Source organism: Leptosomus discolor, chromosome 7 (genome assembly GCF_034619465.1).
Source record: "Leptosomus discolor isolate bLepDis1 chromosome 7, bLepDis1.hap2, whole genome shotgun sequence".
NCBI classification, from domain to species: domain Eukaryota; kingdom Metazoa; phylum Chordata; class Aves; order Leptosomiformes; family Leptosomidae; genus Leptosomus; species Leptosomus discolor.
In genome coordinates this window covers 46,891,715-46,913,928 of record NC_141397.1, presented here as the reverse complement: position 1 = coordinate 46,913,928, position 22,214 = coordinate 46,891,715, and the positions used below count along the sequence as shown (strand labels likewise).

Below are 22,214 nucleotides of genomic sequence, written 5' to 3'. Positions count from 1 at the left end.
TCAACAGGTATTCTAACATAGTTGAGACATGGTTATTGTGATAGGATGTATTATCAGCATGGTCAGGAAATGGTTCACTGAGGCAATTAGGAGCACAGACATACAAGCCTTCATTATAATTACAAAATTGTGAGGGTTTTTAACCACCCAGGGTTTTTTTTCCAGTATGGGTGTATTATGACCTGACCACAGACCCATCACATGTTCACATTAAAAAGCAACAAACAGCATATCAAAAGCATCAGTCTGCAAGGAAGACTAAACTGTCTTAACTGTTTCCTTCATGAGCAGGCATAAAGGACCTAAATGAATAGCAACACAGCTGTTACAAGAAGTGGAAACTCCATCTTAGGGAAGTGCCAGAGACTGAGAACTCTACCCCAAAAACCTACTTGCTTTAGGCTGAAAACTTTATTTGTAATCATCTATGCAATGAGGTTCTAAAACTCCAGTGGGAGAAAACTGGCTTCTTAAGATTAAGCTCAATTTGCCCCTGAATGCTTCATCAGCTTATAAGAGACATTTTTTTGAAAGAATGCACAACTGGATCTCATGTTCCCCTTCTATGTTCAAATGAGCAGGCTCAGAGTGGGGTCTGAGTGCATGCCATAAAAGCCCTAGCCACCACAGGCTCAAAAATGCTCAGATTAGGGTATGTTTCACTGTTTCCCATGCACACTCAGAAAGATGAAAAGGACTGAGAAAAGTGATTTGCATCACTTTCAGCAGGAAGTATTGCAAAGAGACAAATGAGGACATAGCAGTGAAAGCAAAGCAACTACAAAGTTTTAGGTGAGGCAATCGGAGAGTATGAATCATCTAAAGAACTTTGCCACTGCTTGTCAAACAAATTATTCATCAAATTACTTCTGCTGGTATTTGACTGGTTCTAATAAATATCTCAAGCTTTAAAAAAAACCCACAGTGGTAAATCAGCAAGATTAGGTATCTTTGTATCCTGTGGTCTCATAACCACAACGAAGAAATTGAAAATCCTTGCGAAATGAGGACACCACTGAGGAGGTGAAGAATCACTTTTGATCAAACAATCTGAAATTTGTTTTAGTTCCAACTAAAAAAAGATTAATGTTTTGACTTCATGGAGGAGGAGAGAAAAATAGCAGGCATCGTATTGCTTTCTCAAGCTGCCATTTCATGCTCACCCTTCTGAACAAGTTCCACTCACCTTAGTTATCCTAAGGCTACCGCAGCCTTTTAAATCAAAAGTTCTGGCGAGTCTGCACCATGCTGAGACTTGCATCCCCTTGCAAATTCTAACACTATGTTACTTACAGCCGTACAGTAAACACTCAGGCAATTCTGCTCATCCAGGCACCTTCTTTACAACTTCAACACCTGGGTCATATAGGTGGAGGCATCTACATTGGGATATAGTGCAAAATGAAACCTGAAAATGGTTGAATCTGAGCACCATCTGCTCATGAACGCAGCTGTGGTTTGCAAAGCCAAGAGATGGCCAACTTCACAAACCAAAAGGTGACTGTTGCGTACTGTAAAACTTGCACTCACCAGAACTGCAACTCAGCACACGCATAAAACCATCAATGCAACAATCAGTTCACAGGGACACTAAACATGGAATATTTGCCATATTTTGACTTTTACGGTGGAGCCTAAACTTTACAGTCCAGGCTGCAGGTCTCGAAGTACTGGGACTGCCCCAAACCAGCCTGTGTAGCAAACAAGCACCTCAGTTTTCTTCATGTATATATGCTGTCCTGCTTTGATCTACATGACCAAAATTGGGAAAAATAAACAGTCAAGTATGCAGAGAATAACAGCAATATTAGCAGTCTTGGACTTAAGTGAGGAAAGAAGGCAAAGCACAGAAAATTGCATGTTTTAAGTGAAACAAAGCTCAATTTGCTCTTCCAATGAAGTTAAAAGGCCTTCTTAAATGCTCAGCTTTGCACTGTAATTTGCTAGAGAAAGATTATGTTGCAGAATACAGCTAAATTAATCTATGTGTTAGTTTTCCATGGTCATTTTGTAGAGACCTTATCTTCTCTTCTTCGCTGAAAGCTGACAGAAGGTTTCCATATACTACAGAGGACATGGCAGAAAAGACTTCCAGTTCCCCAATCAAGAAATGGAAAGAGTGGGTTGTGGGACAGCGAATTGCCAACAGCACATACTTATATCGGACCACTCTGTTCCTTTTGTTTTTGCGAAAAACAGCTGAGAATTTCAGTTCCTTTGCTGCCTCTTTGGTCTCCTATTTCTGCTTCACTGACTCTGATGGTGGAGAATTTCTTCCACAAGGCTGACAAGTACTACGAAACTAGTGGCACCTTGAATCACTGACCATTCATAAAGCTCACTGAAATAAAATAAACATGGATCAACCACTGTTTGCCTTCACACAATCTTAGTCTATTAGGTGTATACTAATTTAGGCCCCCCTTTTGCCTCTAGAATTTTGTATTGGATTAATCTAAGAAATACTGCTCAATTGCTCCTCATGCACCTCACTGAAAGCCTATGCAGTCACATTTTCTTGCTGTCACCGATGTAGGAACTACAGCAAACCCACAGGACAGAACAAGCATCAAAGGGACAGCAGATTAACAGCTGTGCCACCTTGCAGGGAGAACAGATAGAACAGATACAGGTGATGATTTTAAGCAAGCAGAATGAAAGTGGGTTGTGGGGTTTTTTTTTGCTTTGTTTTGGGGTTTTTTTGTTTGTTTGTTTGCTTGGGTTTTTTTTTTGTTTTTTGTTTGTTTGGGGTTTTTTTGCATCTCCTGAATGTCAGTCACACATTTATACCACAGCTTATGCAGAATCTTCTGCCGGGATACTTATGTGAGAAAATTACAAAGGATTTTGCTGCAAGCAAGACTTTCTGCAGCCTATACCAGTTTTGATAGTGTTTTGTGTTGAAAAACAACAACTTGAAAGTGAGTATATTCACTGAGTCAGTATTCAGCAGTGACATTTGAAGTTTTTAACATGTACAAGTTTCAACATGAAGTGACCTTTAATTTCAGTATTTTAAAATTACATATAGAAAAATAAAAATGTGGACCTTGCCTTTTAAATTCATTTCTCAGGAAAAAAAAAAAACAAAACAAAACCAAACAACTCTGGTTTTCGTTTTAGTTGGAAAAAAAATTTGAACAGCATAGAATTTCCTACAGAACATAATTTCAAAAGTCTACATAACGCTTTTTCAATTGGTCATAATTCTTTCAGAGAAGCAAAACATGACTGTGGAGTTGAGAAAAAATGTCTCAAGGCAAACTTAATTAACAACTAATAATCTGTAGAGTGAGAAAGCACAGAAAGACAATAGATGCTGGGTTATTATTTGCTACATTTGATGATATTAGACGAGAATTCTAAACACTTGAAATATTTTTATCTTTGCATGATTTATCCTATGTGTTTCTTTGCCTTGCTTTGATCTCATCTTCTTCAAACCACCCATTTCTTGCCATCCTTGAGCTCTGTTCAGTAAGAAGGGAAAGTTGTGAGGATCTCTACCTGCAGCTTTCAAAGCATGCAGCTCTTAACTATCAGCATGCTCTTGCTGTGCTGTTCAGATTAGAAATGGAAAAAGCAACATTATGCAGTATTTGTCATAGTTGACAAGGATATGCATAGGCCTAATCCACTTTTCAAGCCTGACAAACAAGCAGCAGATAGGCTGACATAAGTTTCTAGTGGAGATAATTTTTCAGACAAAGAAACTAAGAGAGGAAAAGAAAACTTATCCAGCCTTTACAACCTTGTGCCTGCACAGCAACATATAGGCATACATCAGTTACCACTAACCTGATATTTCCTCCAAATGGTCTCCAGATCCTATTCAGGCAGAGGGCTAGTCTAACCATCTGTCATGATGCAGCCATGCTGCTGGTGAGTTTGGGCAAGACTTAAGGCCTGTGAGTGAAGCAGGGTGGCTATGTTAATAGGAATGCTTCCCATCATGGTCTTCAGAAGTGGCAGTGATAAAGAAGCAGAGCTCAGTCCAAGAATCTGCTACTTTATAGTACATATATTCTTGAGGTATTGGCTTCAAAATGGAATTGCCTTCACCTGCAATTTCCTGCTCCAGTTACGACTTGTAAAGGCATTGGACTAATTCAGACACTATAATAAGTATTTCAAAAACCACTATTTGTTTTGGAGAAATAAAATACTCTGCCCTTGTTGTGTCACAAGCATAACCATCTTCCTTAAGATCTCTGATTACATTGGGAAATACTATTGTTACTCTAAAAATCAAAGCTATTACTTCAAAATCTACATCAGCCAGAAAGATCAAGCGGATCTGATGGAAAGAAAATGGCACTTCCATTTTTGGTTATCACCTAGCACTCCACTAGATGAACACAAGAGGTATTTACCTGCCATTAGTTGGATTCCCTCATGTTCTCATCCTCTTTCCATCAGGCAGCAAAGCAGAAAAGAGCAGAATTTGAACGTGTTGTAACCTTCTGTGAATACCAGTCCTTTATACAACAAGCAGCTCTGATTTCTTTCCCTTTTACATGTTTGCTCAATTCTCCAATGTATTCGAAGGCTAATACACTGGAAGCCATCATGTTAAAGATGACTCTGCACAATCTTGTACAAACATTACTGTAGTTAGTCAGAGCTATGTTCCAACCACAAAAAAAAACCCAAAAAAACCAAAAAACCACCACCCAACCTGAGTCCTATAGCAGGTGTTTTTACTTCGTTAAATAAAGTAGAACCTAGTAGCCTCCAAGAGACACCTGGACTTATCACAACACCTGTTCTAAACACAGTTAATAAGCAACCAAAGAAAGCTCCTGAAGTTATGTTCCTATTTGTACAAATCCCTTTCCTTGGGGGCTGCTGGCCCATGCCAGGTGACAGCAGTCTGGACCTACAAGCAGTTGCACACAGGTGCAAAACCTTGGCTATAGCACTGAGAAAAACAGCTCTATCATGTGCCCTGGGTTCGTGGTCAGACAGGACTTGCATCTGCCACAGAGGAGCTGAGCCATAGAGCTTGCTGTCCAAGTCACCCCACCCCCTAACACTGTTTCCCAGCCTCCTGCAGTCCCCTGGCCTCCCTCTTTTCTTGGCTCAGGGAGCAGAGGCAGTGCAACTCTATATACAAACCAGCTACTGCATAAGCAGTAAATCCAAGTACAGAGCAGCTGGTGGTTGCTCTGCCCAGTAAAACTTAACATACTCAGAAGAATGACTGTCAGATACAGTGAGCATGCAGGTTTGAGCTCCAGGAAGCACCTCTTCAGATCATGCAGAATTTGACCACAAGCCATAGAAACACTCAACTCAGGTTAGTGCAACTTTGTGAAACCAAACAGATACAATTAAGTACCAAAAAAATACAACAAATGTGTCAAGCATATTAAAGGCCACAAGGTATACTGGCAGATTTTTCCACGAAAAGCAAAACCATTTCAGTCTGTCTTAATGCAAAAAATCATGGTAAAAAGAAACATACAGAAGGACAAAAGATTTTTTTTTTAAATGATACAAAAAAAGTAATGGCAAAATATTGTTTATTTTAGCTAACACAGATGATGTATTACATGCCTTTTAAACACAGAATTGACCTTGCAGTAGGAGGTTTAGCATGACTGTGTACAGCACTAGGGGATACGCTAGAAGAAAACACTATGCATTATCTCATGAACTAGACTACTGTCGTTAACATGTATATCTGTAAAATAACTATTAATGTGCATGGAACAATTATTTACATTTCTTTAATTAAAATATAAACAGTCATATATTCCACTGAAAAATTTACAGGTGTCTTTTGCAAATAAGTATCAACTAAAATGGCTGATCCTCATAACACAATTATGAAAGTCAGAATTATTACCAGTATCTCAAAACAGAACAAAGGAAAGATGCTTCTGCAGCAGTCATTCCAAGAATTTCAGTATCAAAGACATTGAGTTCCTTTTTTAGATTTTACTTATACTATTCTCCATATTGCAACATGTGGGTAGAGAGTTGGTGATTCCAGACAGCAAAATTGGAAACTATGTAGGAAAAGCTGCATGTCAAAGAAACAGCAAGGTACACGTAACATCCCCTTATTCAGACTGCCGACAACATCACTAGAGAGTTTACCCCAGTCTTCTACAAAGCACTTTATAATACGAGTTCTACAATAAATATGCAGTTATGATGACCCTGCAATTAAAGAAAAGACTGAAAAAAGCTATTTCTTCTCCCTTATTTGCATGAAAGGGGCAAAAAAGGTTGAAAATAACCAACCTCCCTTTCTGCTTGCTGTCACTGAATTTCATTTGCTATCAAACAACACCCTAAAGTGATTTTGAAAAATGAAAAAGAGAAAAAAGTTAGGAGATTCAGACTGCTGTATAAAGAAGGAAAAACTTTCAGATTTGATTTTTTCATCTTGAGAATTGTGCGTCTAAAAGTTTAAAAGGGTGAAAGAATATTATTTAAATGACACCATTTCTTTTCTTGACTATATGTTTAGTGTGGAGTAGAAAAAAAAATTCATCTCACAACAAAAAAAGAAAAAGAAGGTTGCAGCAAACCCCTTCATGGAATGGCATCTCCTTACTCTTAGGGCTTTCTGCATCCAGACACAGCACATGTGTGGTGGTGTTGCATTCAAAATAGATTACCCAGCAACAAAGCTTTTTCCTCCTAGACTTCACTGGCAGAGACTCAGCTCCTTTCTTAAGGCAACATGCCATTTTGTCTATGTTACACATGGGAGTCAACAGCAGATCACTGGGACCCCAAAGAGAAAAGCAGCAACCACCAGAAAGCTCTTGCTGAGCTCCTGTGGCCTCGGAGACAGCCTTCCAGAGCAGTCAGCAGGTGTCAGGAGGACAACTGGGACTTAATCCTTGGGCTACCCAATGCCGACTTCCACTGTTGGATTGCTACCAGTGGAAGTTAAAAGAATGATCATCTGTGAAACAGGCCAATGTGCCTGCAGCTCTGTTGTTTCTGATGCAGTCTTAAAAAAATGTGTTTCATCAGAACTCAGCCAAGACTTCTTTTGCAGCTACAAGGATCAGACAATGTGCTATAGTGACACTGAGAGGCTGATACCGTTTTCCTAAAACTCTGCTGTGCTTCTCTGAAGTGGTGGCTAGGAGGTGAGAGGTTACCTGCATCTGCAGAAAAAAGGCTTAGCAGGTAAAGTTGTTCTGGGATAATTTTTCTGGGGAAGTGACCTCCAGTTTGGCTGTGCTAAAGCTTGGTGAAAACATTTGCTTTCATCTGTCCTGATAAACTTCAGTGAATGGAAGGATTCACAGTCCTCGCTGGGGCAAGGTGCAGAGGCCAAAGACCACACTCCAGGACAATCCTCTGCCCCAACCTTCCCAGAGCAACATCCCACAAAACAGTAGTGCACCTGTACAGACGTACTTTAGCACTACAACATCAGTACTACTGAATGAATACCAATTCAGATTTGAGCTTACTATTAGGCTGGTCAGAAGTGTTTATTCCTTCACTATTGTGGCAAGTTCTTAATTTTTGTAGCTAGTGTTTCACATTAGCTAAAAGGTATCTTTATTTCCATTAAAGAAAAAGCAATGGAAGATATTATCCCTTTGAAAACAGAGGGAGAAACCTCTGCTTCCCTCTTTTTACTGCCTGTATAAAATTTACCAGATGCACGCCCTTAAAAGCAAGAAAATTAATAGCTTAGGATAGCATAAATCTTATGCTGTCTACATAATAGCTGCAGTGACACAGAAGTGTAAACTTCGTGGCACAAACTTAGTTTGCTCCCAAAACAAATTGCGGTACTTATCTCAAAGTACAAGCACAACACAAAACATTTTAGAAAAAGAAACATAAAATGAGTCAATTACTCATGCTGGTCAACCTTAAATTAACATCAGCATACATCAATAATGGAATCATAACACAGGAACACTGACCACTGCTACTATTAAAGTGACTATGTATCATTTTCAAGCAAGTGTAGCTGTAAGTCTTTTACTAGAAAAACTGTATGTTTCTATACTTTTCATTTTTTTCATATTTTCTGTACTACCAGTTAAAACACATGCAATGTATGTGGAATTCAGTAGTGACAGGGAAATGAAAATAACCAATATTATACATTTAGGAAAAAACACAGGTCAAGCTTAAAGATCTTGTGTCATTTTCAAATACCCTTCTTAAAACTGCATTTGACAACAGAACACATTCAGCTTATTTTGTGCATAGCTTAGAATTCAGGGCAGTCCACAGCTCTCACCCTTCTAAGTGTTTGGGAATGGTAAACAAAGTGGCAGATAATTACATCCTGTCTCTTAGCAACCTTAACTATCTTGCAATTAAGTTATTGGGCTTTTTTTTCTGATGTATTCTGGTAATGACATTATTTCCACAAATTTTAGACCCAGTCTAACAAACCCTTTTTGTGCAGAACCTCCTGGTTCAGCCCATCATTAAATGACAGCAAAGATCAGCTATTGAAAGCTACCACCTTGTTTATAATATCTTGGGAAGAGAACTCACAATAAACATGTACTGAGGACAAACAAATGACTAAGTAGGAAGAAGCTAGTCAAAATATTTTGTCATGAGCCTAAATAGCCTTTTCCACTGCTGCAACTGCAAACAAAGACAATACAAGAACCTGTGGTTTAAATACAAATCTTTAAATAGTAAAACTCCCAATTATTTAACTGAAGAAATGAATTTTGAAATTCTGGAATAGAAGAGAACTTTGGACCAGTTTTTCAGAAAAGATTTGACTTTGGCAATCTCTTCTGAAAATGCAATTCCTGTTATAGGCATGAAGGAATTCTGAAAAGCCAGTTCTTTGACTGCACACAAAAGGGGAAATATTGCTGCCGCTGCTCCACTCCTGCAGACCTAGCACAACGCAGCCGTAGCGAACTACTAGAAGCAGTTGTCAAAATCTTCACTACATTTCAGTGAAGTTGGCAGGGCCTTTGTTCAGTGCCTTCCTAGGAAAGAAATGATCTCTAAGTTCTCTTTCCCTCTTAATAATATCAGAGCAGGTATTAATAACAAAGTAGTTAAAGATGCTGAAAAATCAGTACTGTCATAAAATACAACTAAAACAGTGACTTAAAATACCTTATCCTGCCAAAAGAGTTTTTATTACACACCATCTTAAAATGTCTCCTTACTCAAACACTGATCTTGCATTAGAATCCTTGTACAATTGCTGGCAGAGATGCATGGGTACACACTTCAGAACAGAGCACCTTTCTTATCTGTGTCCCTAATAACACACATAAAACTGCTTCTCTGTTTAATGAAAATTTATGTACAAGTACCTCTCTAAATTAATTCCCAAAGCAGGTTATTGTTCCCTTATCATGGGTCATCTCCAAAACGTTAACCAAACAATAAAGTCATTTGAAACGGAACACAACAAACCAGCAGTCTCTCACTGAATAGTGTTAATTATAACTATTTGCACCTTCACTGATTACCTGGGAAATGAAGATGCAAATCTGACAGACTGGAACCGGACATTGAAAATAGATTTACCTTAAGTTCAAAAGCAACACCATAAATCGCAAAAATTTACTAATTCCAGCACATGTACCTGAGAGTTGGTCTCTCTATAACTCCTGATAAATTGCATCTGCACAGCAGACATAGGAGACTAAGCAACCTAAGGGTTTTTTTGGGGCAATTACCAGTTAAGGCTAATACAGTATTTTCACAATGTTTTGTCATTGTGCAGTGTTTTTCTCCATTTTAGTCAGGCATCTGGCAATATATCTGGGCTCAAATGAAGTGCTTGGCACAAAACCCAGAGATTCCAACTAGATGAGGAAGAAAAACCATGCCACTTCAGTCAGGCATCCAACAGAGGAAAGGCAAACAGAACAGGAAAGGGATTCCTTTCCATTGTGTGCTGTTTTGGTAAGGAACCAGTTTTCCAGCAGCTCCTCTTGGAGTATACTAGTGTGCTCCTCCTCAAGAACAGTGCCAATGGGCAGCAGAGATGACACCACCAGCAGCACACACTGTGCCTGCCCTTTAGCAATGGAATTGGGGCAAGACTGCATTTCTGCTGTTCTCCTTTCCTTCGGGGACATTAAGGTGGAGACAGACATACTTTTCAACTCCAGCCCCACCTCTTAACTGCTTTTTGCTCACCACCAGTCATTCTGTTAAGTTTGCAGTCTTTCAGATTTACTCATGAAGTGCCATGCATAACTTTTCTTAAACAAAGAGAGAGGCAAAGTTAGGGAAACTTTTATCTGGTTACATTTTGCTGGATGAGGAGTTGGAGAACATTGTCATTATCTTCATCAGATCTAAATGGAAGTGTGTTAAGCAGCAAGGAGCAAAGATGTTTTCAGACAAATGTTTTCGGAATGCTTTGTCAATACTGGAATGGACCAGGGTTTGTTTGGGTTTTTTTCTCTGTCCTCATTTACTCTCCTGAAACCTAGTAAAAACTCACAGGAGATGAGAGCAGAAAATGTGTCCAGAAAAGCAGTATATTATTCACAACTGCACCAAAGGGACCCTTAATTTCTAACTTAAAAAAACAAAACCAAAAAAAAACCCCAAAACAACAAAAAAAACGCCCCAAACCCCACTATTTTGTCTTTGCTTATAGATTTTTTCCAAATGAAAAACAGACAGAAGAGAACACCTATAAGCAGAGTCTTGTCAACCTTCATCCATTTTTTAAAAACACAACACATCATCTAAGAGGAGAGGAAGGAACACAGGCAAGACGAAAACACAGTGATGCTCAAGTACAGTTTCTCTTTAAAGAGCTGCCAGGGCTAGAGCAGTCACATGGCAAAATGGTGTGCGTCTGGGTCTGTGTGTGCCTGTTTAATAAGCCGTGAAGCTCTTTGGCTGAACTAGCCTGTGTGTCATGTGATACAGGGGTTGCCATGGCAAGCACATATGCAGTTCTCAATCTGCTCCATCATAGATGTAGCAGAATTCAGATTAACAACGCAGGAATACGACTTCCTAGGGAAAAAAGCCGCACTTTGCTTAGCCTAACAGTTCAGATGTAAAGCTGAAACAATTTCAATTACCTCTTAAATGGTATTTGTGATATGCTGATTAAAAACTTTTAACCTCAAAACAATAGCCATCTAACACATACGCTACCAGTTCAGTCTTTGAAAGCAGCTGTATATTTGGCATATATTGCAATCCATGAATTTCAGTATACTTTTCCATTTAAATGCACAGAAAACTGTATTTCTGCTTCAACACACAAAACACAGATATAACTGGCAGAGAGAGGAATGAGGGACAACTGTACCAGTGAAATAACAAAAACCATGTCAAACCAACTCTAAAATTCAGTCATTGTCTTTTTTAACGTGGTAATCCACAGGCTGACAGCCAACGCAAGAGATTCCTGTGAAAGATGTTCCTGACACTGAGGTAGAAAACACATCATCAGAGTTTTAACATCTGATAGCAAAATTGAGCAGCTTGCTAATACAACAAGCTGATGAAGGCCTGCATCATATGGGCTACCGGTCCTAACTCTATGACGGAATACAGCCAGAGCTACTTGCATCCCAAAGCCAGGTTTATCAAGGTGACTCTGTTCCTGTAAGAGCAGTCATAGTACTGTTTTACTTGACTGAGGTCAGTTCCAGCGAGGCACACTGCTCCTGCACTTTTAGGACCTCACTATGGTGCCATGATCTAACATGAAATGCCCAAAGACCTTTGGTATACCTTGACCTTCAGCATTTAATATGTGTTCAGGTGATTTTCATGTGTGCTACTGCTTTGAGAGAAAAAGATATCGAAGTTCTGAAATAATTTCTGACACTGTAGGGCAAACAACCTTCAAGCAAAAAATTACAAGGATCCTAACCATAAAAACTGAGTGCCTGGGCCTCTGAGCAATTATGTAAAATCAGGCAGACCTCAATGCAACTGGAATTTTTAATAAAAGTTAGCCCTTTATCTCTGTGCTTTTTGTAAAAGTGCTTGAAAAGGGATAACCTGTATTGAAAAGATAATTGATTCTCTCAGTGTTTCCCTCCAGGAAGAAAACCAAATAAAATTTAAGTCTGAGCTAAAGCCAAATGGATTCCCCCAACCCCTATGCTGGCTTCCAAACTCTTCCCATCACTTACATGGGGCTGGTCTCAAAACCTACAGGACCATTCACACCTGTAATTATTACAAACTTGGGCCATCTGGAAGTGCAGAGGTCTCCTAGCACGTAAAGAACAAGATGTTGCTTTTTTTCTTTCAGTCTTTTAGAAGATGCTGGGGCTTCATGGGTTAATTTCAGATCCTTCTCTTTTTTACCCCTGTGCTTCTTACTCCACTTACATTTTTCGTGTCCCCATACACATCTAACTTCTACTGTGTATCATCAGTTTTTCTCCAATAGCAATAAAAGGGAAAATCTCCATTGCAAATGACTTGCTGATTTAAAGGAATCAGAATACTAAAACACAAAGCGATGCTCTAGGATTTCTTCTCCATTAGAGTGGGCTGCATTTAGCGTTGATTATTTTTAATCAGCTGTCCATAAAATTGAAAACTTGCATCACACTGATCAAACCAAGATGCCTTTCCCACAACAAAATTGCATAACAGATTGTATGGGTTTTACTGAAACTACCTTGAATCTCTCTGCTTACAGAAAATGAATATCAAAATCTAACCACTAAAAGATTGGATGCAGTTTCAAGATGCAAATAATGGATTTCGTTGTGTGACTTCGTTTCGTTTATGACAAAATTGTTGACATCTCTCTCAAGTTAATCTCATTACCAAAAATTAGAAAAATGAGATCACTAGTCAGAGCTCCTACTAATGTGATTTTCGTGTTAGCAGACTAATTTTTAATTAGCTTCTCTTTGTTTACTTATTCAGACTTGCACATTATGAAGGGCTGCAGGACTGTCTCATGTCAGAGTTACAAAGCTGAGCATAAGATAAATAACTTCTCCCATTCCCCAATACCTCTCTTTCAGCCCTGAGCTTTCTGCAGACAGCAGGAATTTGCTTCTCCATAGCTGCGTGCAGAGAAACAAAACAAACTTTACTTTTAATTACAGAAGATTATTCTCTAGATGGGCTACATTTTTAAACAATCTCTTTTGCAATACTAAAGGACTCAGCAGTTTCCTTTGTCTTTAAAGATTCAATTAAAAGTGTGTTTCAGAAATTAAATTACAGCATGAAATTAGCTAAGGGTATGAAATACTGCATTTGCCCTAGCATTCAGGGAAAGGCAGTACAAAGCAATTCACTTAATGGCTCTTAACATGTTATCTCAATAACTAAAGTGCCCTCAGCTAGCAGAGGATCTACTGGTAAGATACACCCTATATAATCCACCAAAAGGAGAAATGGATTAAACTCAGGTAAATCTTATTAATTTATGGTAAACCCTACAGTTGCTCTCATTTTTGATCTTTTAAAATGTTACAATTTTCTCAAACAACACGCTTGTTGGCAGGAATATTTCTTTGGGTTTTAGCTGATTGTGGCCTTCTCAATCCTGACATGTTCCAGAAGCAGCTGCTGGAGTCTATTGGAAGCACTTTTTTTCTCTCTAGCTTTCAGAGAGTGCCGCTGGATGTAATTCATCACAACCACTGGGAATACACTTCAGTTTATTCTTTGCTGTACTAATACAGGGAAGGAAATGAGCAGTCCCCTAACTCTTCAGCTGTCCCTTTAGTCACTTGTTGGGTGCAATTTCAGCTCATGCTGTGTACGTGCTGGGTTAGTGTTTCAAAGGAATCCAATTTCCATGTGGGTTCCTTGGGTACCATGCAATAAAAAATAAAATAAAGCCCAATTCCACTTATGACTGCCTTCTGTGGACCAAACCAGCTGACTTTGCTCATTTACAAGCTCCTAGCAGCTTGCACAGGGAGCAGCAGCATTGGCCCCAGCAGCACACCGGCACTGCCAGCCCCAGCTGAGCAGGGCTCTCCCAAGGGATGGTGGTGTCCACCCCACGCCAGCTCCCACGGCTTCTCGGTACAGGAGATAGCTGGTGGCTCTGTACTGTTGATGAAGGCCCTTGTGCTGAGGACACACTCCACACAGTGGGGTTTTATTGTTTTGTTTTGGTTTTTTAATATTTTCAAACTGACTTCACTTAGGATTATAAGTCACATTAGTGTGGAAAGCCAGAAGGAAAAATAAATGGAGTCTCAAATTAACTATAAAACCTACAGCTAGTAATGCCTCTGCAATCCATTTCTTCTCTAATCTATCCTTAGTCCCATTTTAATCCAATCGCATAAAAATCTAATCAGTGCACATGCACATTCCTGTTTTCATAAAAATTTTACCCACTGATCTAGCATAACTTGGCAACAATATGCCCACCACCAGATGTTTCTGTTGCAGAGGCGGTCTGCACTGACTTTCTCTGCTTTCAGGGGTATACCCAAGAACAGACTCTCTTCTATAGGCTAAGAGAATAAACACCCCAATTAAATTATCAAGCACCATACTATGTTTGTGCTTTCATAAATAAAAGCACACATAACATGTGTGAGGAGAAGAATATGCAAAGGGAACAAACGCCTGCCAGCTGGGTGAGGCATAAAGTAACCTTTATTATTATTAACAACAGCCAAACACAGCTGTGATTTACAGCCCTGGAAGGACCAAGACACTGAGCTGTTTCACTCAAAGAACATGTTCGTTTTTCTTCAACTTCATGAACAGGTATTGATAAACGATGAATTTTCCTGAAGGCATGCAAAGATTCACTCATATTACTCTAATGCTAGCACAGACCTTCAGTTCTTCTGCGTTCTCAGACTGGTGCTGTGTGTTCCCAGTGTTTGTTACTGACAGTTTTTGCAGAATTTCCAAAATGCATGTGGCTGAACATGCATGTGTGCTGGTCTAGGAGTATGGCTACCTGCAATTTTGCTACTTCTGGGCTATGAAACTACTTTCTGCCTGTCTTCTATATAAGTATCTGTCCCGGTTGTAACATGAATTCTTAATTTTGCTTGACTAAAAACTGGACATGAAGATCCATACACCCCCTCCAGCATCCTTCAGCAATGATACACCAAGGGCTGCCTACCAGTGGTACACCAGACCTCCTCCAGAATGACTCAGTCTGCCAAGGAGGCACCAGCCTGCAGGTTGTATGTGAACACACACGCAAATGGAATTGGAGCAAGGCCAGTTCACTCTTTTACACAGGTGGTCAGACAGCCTTTGAATACAAATAGCATGGAGCCACTTAGACTGGATTTTAACAAGAGGAAGAAAAGGGGTCTGTAACCCCTTTAGAAGTCCTCCGAGTGCTCTGTGACTCCACACTTCTAATTATGCTTTTAAATAAGGCAAATGAATCCTGAACAAAAATTCATCCACTGACATAGCAGGCAGTACATGTCGAGCAATCTGTGGAATGATGAAGGGGAAGAGATCATACAACTTGCCTGAAAAAGAGTAAAAGTTGTAGGCAGGAGCCCTAAAATTGATTGAAGATTGATTGAAAATAACATCAAGATTTAGATACCAAACAGATATGATTTATGTTTTATTTCCTTGGTACCTGGGATTACCAACCAGGCTATCAGCCTCTATGGTAAATTTTAAATTATATTTGTTGCATGACTGTCCCAAAATAAAACCTCTCAGAATAACAGCAATATAACATAGTGTACATTGTGTCTGTTGTTTATTTTGTGTGGCAATAATACAGGCGGCCATATGGATATGAGCATTTGGAAGGGAGGATTTGTTGGCTAGATCATCACATCTGTTTACTTATAAATGCAACAAAAATACATTTGGAGGTCACTGACTGCACAACCATTTTATTTATTCTTGATGGAAAAAAAAGCTATCAATGCTATTCTTTCTACATCAACCCAACTTCAAAAAAGACCCTATGATATTTTCATGAGAAAAAGGTTTTGAAATCATACTAAAATTAGTCTCTATCACACCTCATCAGCCACTTCCACCGTAAAGGTGGTATCACAGCAATAATTTAATCTAGGATGAAATGAGTATGCAACATGTCCAGGAGGAAGATAAAAAAAAACAACCAGTGCCACAGTTAAGCTTCCTCATAACACATACCCTTTGATTAAAGGAGCACATGCTGCCGACCTCATATCCAAAAATCACATTTGCTGAGTGAACTCAGATTTGAATGAAAAAAAAACCCACAAAAAACAAACAAAAAAACCCCACAGACACACACCAAACCAATAACAATAGGTTCACAAGCTTGTAATTTATAAAATTTCAATAAAGTGTTTGCAGGTATTTCAGCTGAGCCCCTCACCACAATCCAATATATTTATTGCATTTCCTTCACCTTTTTCTTGAGGTCTGGCTGTAAGTACATTGTAGCCTAAGTATTCCTGCAAATTTAGAAATGTCTACTTCACTACACAAAATTTCAATTACAGACAAATGTTCAGAAAAAGAAGAAATGGTGCTTTAAGCATTCTTTTACCTAAACTATTTTTCTGATTTCAAGACATTATTATAAACAGTACGTTCATAATGAATTTGTTTTACTCAGGTTATTTTTGATTTCTGGTAGAAATCTTTTGGTAGAAACACCTCAGCATGTCCATATTCTCTAAGATTACACACATTTTCTCAGCTGAACAGAGCTTTTGGCAGTGAATAATCCCATGCACAGAAATATTTTTATATTTGCTTGCTGCTCCCCACACTCAATAACACTTAACTTTTAGCTGAAGGACACCTAGCTTATGTCTTGTTCACAAAGGAACCTAAGGACAAGAAAACTACTGAGATAATACTTGAATTCAATTACTTCCACAACCTTAAAAAAAATAGAGCAAGAAAAAAAATATGATCTTACTTTTGCCGATGGGTTTGTCCTCAATATTTGATTTGCCAAAGGAAGGAGAGGTTAGGATGACAGCTGTTCATTACAATTCCTTCTTTATTACAAGAGCTTAACTCTGCCACTGGCTGGCTGGCCCATTTCTGCTAGCTTTAGCACAGACCAGTGCTCCTAAAAGCTCCTCCTCTTGACAGCATCTGTCTGGATACTTCCCTCAACAAGCAGAAACAAGGATTTCCACAGAGCCGTTTAGGTGCTGGGATTGAGCTAAAAGTAAGGGAAACCATTAGAAGTAGAAATAAATATTTTGATGGCTAAGTCCAGGATTTTGCAGGTAGAAATTCATGCCCACTAACACCATTAGCTTTACACCAGACAACTGCCCAACAGAAACAGTACCTTGAATAACACCTAAAAATTAAAGCCAGAACTTTGAAAGCAGGCAGCTCCTATGTTAATGCAACGTATTTCAACTTTCAGAGAGGGAGAAGGATTCATTATTTGTTTCTTACCAAGATTTTGTATTTATACAACTAAAAAACACAGTGGCAAAGTATCCTCGCAAGACTATGTATAACACATATAAAGTATCTAAATATATGTATTTCAATTATGGATGAGTCAGAAAGCAACCGCTCCTTTTATCAGATGCCCTCTGTAAACTGAAAATACTCACCTTTTCCCTTGCACCCGTAACAGCTGAGGCCAATCTACTTTCTGTTCCCAGAAACACTCCCTACAGAGGATACTATGTCATGGCAAATGTATATTCCACAGTACTACAACTTTATTGCCAGGGAAAATTATACTACTTCATAACTTTATTTGCAATTTATAAGCTCTGTGGGCAATATGCCAGAATATTCTCTGGGTCTGGACACAGACGCCTGGACAGACAGTGATCAAGTAGTGAGACCAGATGAATAAAAGATGGAAGAAAAAAGGCCTAAAAATTAGGTCCAAAAAAAGGCCCAAAATATATATATTAACATATTTATTGTGGCTTACTCTCAGCTACTGATCAGCGCATTAACCTTGTTTTCTCTGCATGATCGCTAAGTACCATACTAAAATTAGGTCAGAAATTCAGATCAGATCAGCTGACTCAGCCCAGCAAAATCAGACAAAGACTAGTCGCTTTTTTTTATTCCCAATCCAATACGATGTGCTTTATCCCATGCAATGTACAATAGATCCATACATTTTTCCCCACAATTAACCTATCAGAACCACACACGATGAGATAGCAATCACACCGAAGGTACATCAGTGCTACTGAAGAAACACAACACAATTTATCCTTAGGAAGGCAAAATGTACAATCAAACGACTTTTTCTTTCAGGTCATTTTTCAGATCTTGTTTCCAAACTGCTCAGACTAATGCATTTCAATGAACTTAAAAGTCATTCAGCATGATTATGAGATGATTTAGGTAAATAACAGCTGCTTCCAAATAGTGTTGTGTGTGAATAACACTATTTTATTAGATAATAAATTACTCATCATCATGTTAATATACATGATCAGCCTTCTTCTAAAAGAGACCATCTGAACACTAAAATTGAATAGCTTCTCAAAAAATTTAATGCTTGGACTATTAGGCAATTTTCAGTAGATGCCAAAGACTTAGAGGTGCTTGATTTTGATTCCCACAAACAAAAGGAGAGTCTTTGCTGGAACCCCCTCTCCTGCTCAAAATCTACCTGAAGTTAATCACAGGGGATGACTCCCTTGTTGCTAAGGAGATTGTTTTCAGCTGTTGGCAGTCTCCAGACTGGTAGCAGTGTTATCACTGCACATGTGCACCACCTGCTATCTAGGCCACACTACCAGGAATTAGGGATAACATAAATACCCACCAAGATAAGGTAAAGACACATAAAGAATATAGTACAGAACAAAGAAGAAATCAGTAATCCTACTTTACCTCTCCTGACTGCTGTGTTTCAATAGAAAACACAGTCTTGGATGAATCTCTGGAGGTTACTACAGGGAGCAGACTCAATTGCAATCAGTCTCAGTGACTTCAGGCTCCTTTAGCCAAATCGGATGTTCTCCCTTGGTCTGCCACTGCTTTCAGTTTTCCTAAGCAAGGGTTGATCACAAGTACCTCATTTTCCCACTCCAAATTTACACAGGAAAAGGACACAGAAAAAGACTGAAAGACAGCATTTTCCAAGATTTCCTAAGGTGTTTCTCCTGCTTTGTTTCCTAAGATGGATATCATTTACCCCCTCAGTGTTACTGAGATAAACCAAGTGGGGAAGCAGTAGAGGGGACCACCGCACACATGGTTTCTCACAGAAGAGTGCTATATTCAAGAAATATTGATGCCTCCAGTCCACATACATACACATGCTGTTCCTCTGATAAACCCCCTATATTGCTGGTAATCTGCCGTGTGTCTCCTGACTCTCTATCTGGAGAGCAGAGCTCTGTTCTCAGTGAACTCAGTTTAGCATGAGCAAGAATTTCGTGGTTTGACTCAGCCCTAAATCACCTGCACTTATCCAGAGCTCTTCATCAAATCACTTTGCCAAGATCAATAAATAAAACCACACAAGCCAACCACAAGGTAGGAAATACTGTTACCGCCATCCAAATTAGGTAAAGAAACTTGGCTAAAGGACTGTAAAGAACCAGGTAGGTCCACAACTTGCCTCAAGAAGAAACTTATTCATAACAAAGGCTGTTATGGCACTTAGTGACCTTTATGGTCACGCATACAAAAGTGCATGTAAACAGGCTAGCCAGAGCATAGCCTAATTAGCTGTCAAGTCTGAAGACTATATTCTAAATACATCTGTATACATCGACAGTTTAGCATAGTTTATCATCAAATAAAGAAGTTGCCACAAGAACCAGGGAATTTATTTTTCCAGCCAATTCTAAATTAATGCAATAGTGAAGCTTCAATAAATTCAAAATATTTACAAATTTTTTTTTCATTATTATTTTCCTCACTGGGGAGGAGCCAGCAATGTAAGATGTGAAAGTGCTCTTCATCTCACTACTTTAAAACAGCAATTTATTGACTAGAACTTTTGTGCATTTATCTCACTTCGCAGGTGAGACAGATTCAAACCCTTCCTCTGCTTAATGTAACTAGAACTAATTCACTACCCTCTCCTTTCAGAAATTTTGCAGTTTATGTAGCTATTCAGTAATCAAAAGAGAGATATGAACACTACACAAACATGTCAAGAATGAAACCAAATATGTATCCAGCATAAATCAAAACAAACAAACAAAAGCCCTCCCGCATTAATCTGCTGCAAGGAAAAACGTTTTCTATCATGAAGTTGTGCTCCTGCTACAAGCGGCCTATGCCTTTAACTCCCCAATAGTTTGAATCTCCCTAAAGATCACCCAAAAGCTGAACTGACAATATAATAGTCCAGAAAGTACCAAAATACATATTGCATGGGCTCTCATTATTCACCTTAATTTCACATTATTCTTATCTCCCCAACAAATTAGTGGCAATCCAAAGAGTTCTACTTCGTGGAACATAAAGCAGACACAATTTTGCTTTACATTGCTTCTTCTCCATCCTCTGTCACACTGTATGTGCTGCTCTTTTCCTTTTAACATTCCAACAAAATTACCAGACTACCGAGGCATTGCTGGAACTTACACAGCACAGCATGTCTGTTATACCTGGATGTAGAGTACCCAAGACATAGCAAAAAATTTAATCACTTAAACTGAAATACAGAATATTCACATTAGGGAAAAAAAAAATCAAAGGACTTCCTATCAGTTTGTGCTCAAGCCATCCGTTTGCATATAAAAGTTTAGCATTTGGATGGATGGTTTACCTGTATTACACAATTCGTCCCTTGCCTCAAGAAAATGCAATTTTTCATATGCAAATGTGGATATAATAAATATTTATATCTATCGCATTCAACCTTCTTTACCTCTCCAAGGGGCTGCAGAGATTTCACTGCTATCCATCGGCACAAGAGGCCAGGTCATGTGAGTGCTCGTTTCATTAACTGTCAATTAAAATCAATGGAATTGTTCAAGAAGAGCCATTATAGGGTTCTGCCCATCAGGGCCTTGATCCGTTTTCCTTTCAATGATTGCAACATTTTTACTGACTTCAGAGCATGCAGAATGGTGAGGAAATCATAAATAACAGACATATTATTTTGTAAAACTTCAGACAGCAATTAGGGCACTTTGAAGATTTACCAGATTTAAAACATCAACTCAAGGAGACTCTACTTCGACCTACGAGGCTGTCCCTGTTTTGCAAAAGCTCACACACAAATACATCTTTGCACAAAATACACACTGTCGACCTAAAAGCATTTAAAAGCACTGAGTGAATGAGGATCGATTCTCCACTAGATCTACATCTCCTATTCCAAACTCCTAAACTTTTTGTTACAAATCACATCTACTGAAGATGACACACATGCTCAAATGGAATACATTTGGATGGGAGTACTCTCTTCCATTGAGGGAGGCAGAACCACCCAGTATCATGTCTACACAATTTAAAACACATGCAACTAGCAGCCTGACATGGGTCATGGTCTGTACTGCTTTTACCAGCAAGCTGCTTAAAAATCAACTGGTCTACACATATTTAGCATACCAGAGACTGAGCCCCTCACTGTTCATTCACTCTGCCAGACCACTCATCTTTTTATCAAAATATTTACCGTTTTATTGCTTCTTCTTGTTTTCGACGTTTTTCACTCTTTTCTTTCAAGTAAGCCAGGTTTGTTTCATTCCTCATGCGATCATTCTCTCGAGCAATATCTGATGCATTCTGTATAACCAAGCCATCATAGGCCTTCATCCCCATATCTTCAATATACTGGAGAAAAGCGCCCAAAGTGACCTCCTCCTGATTAGAACTCATCATCTTGCAGGAGATAATGAACAAAGGAAAGCAACGTTTCCTGCAGGTTGAAAAACACATAATACCTTAATCAGTAGGAAAATAGCTTATGGTTTATGACAGTGAGATTGTGTCAATTGTAATTAACATCTCTGTAAGAGACAATATTTTAGACTTTCTCCTGTCTAAAGGATAATAAATAAAGCAGTTCAGAACACAGAAAAACATTACTTGAGACAACAGGAGATAAAACCCAAAAGTCTCTTCCAAGCGATGCAGATCCATCCAACTGCACATTGTTCAAATCTGAAAAAGGTTTTCTCCCACCCCTTCCCTTTTCCTAATGCCCTGCCATTGCAACAACACTGACCTCCCTGAATCTCAGTTTGAGTTGTACTGAAAAGGCTTTCATTCCAGGACAAGAAGTCCTTTTTGCAGTTTATATAAAGCTGCACCAGAGCAGATCAGACAAAATTCCTATTCTGCAGAATATTCCAAAGTTCAGGTAAAAAAATACTGTTCCATTTTTTGGGAACAAAAAGAGAACAAAGTTTTATTCAGGT

General features: G+C 38.8%; 1 protein-coding gene across 1 annotated transcript in view; it reads right to left on the bottom strand.

Moving 5' to 3' along the window:
* Positions 1-21,684, bottom strand: part of NYAP2 (neuronal tyrosine-phosphorylated phosphoinositide-3-kinase adaptor 2) — a 130,561-nt gene extending 108,877 nt beyond the window's left edge. The window contains exon 1 of the mRNA XM_086468414.1: positions 21,470-21,684. Coding sequence (XP_086324540.1) covers positions 21,470-21,675 — 206 coding nt within the window. The 5' untranslated portion in view covers positions 21,676-21,684. The remainder of the gene's footprint in view (positions 1-21,469) is intronic.
* Between the last annotated feature and the right edge of the window lie 530 nt (positions 21,685-22,214).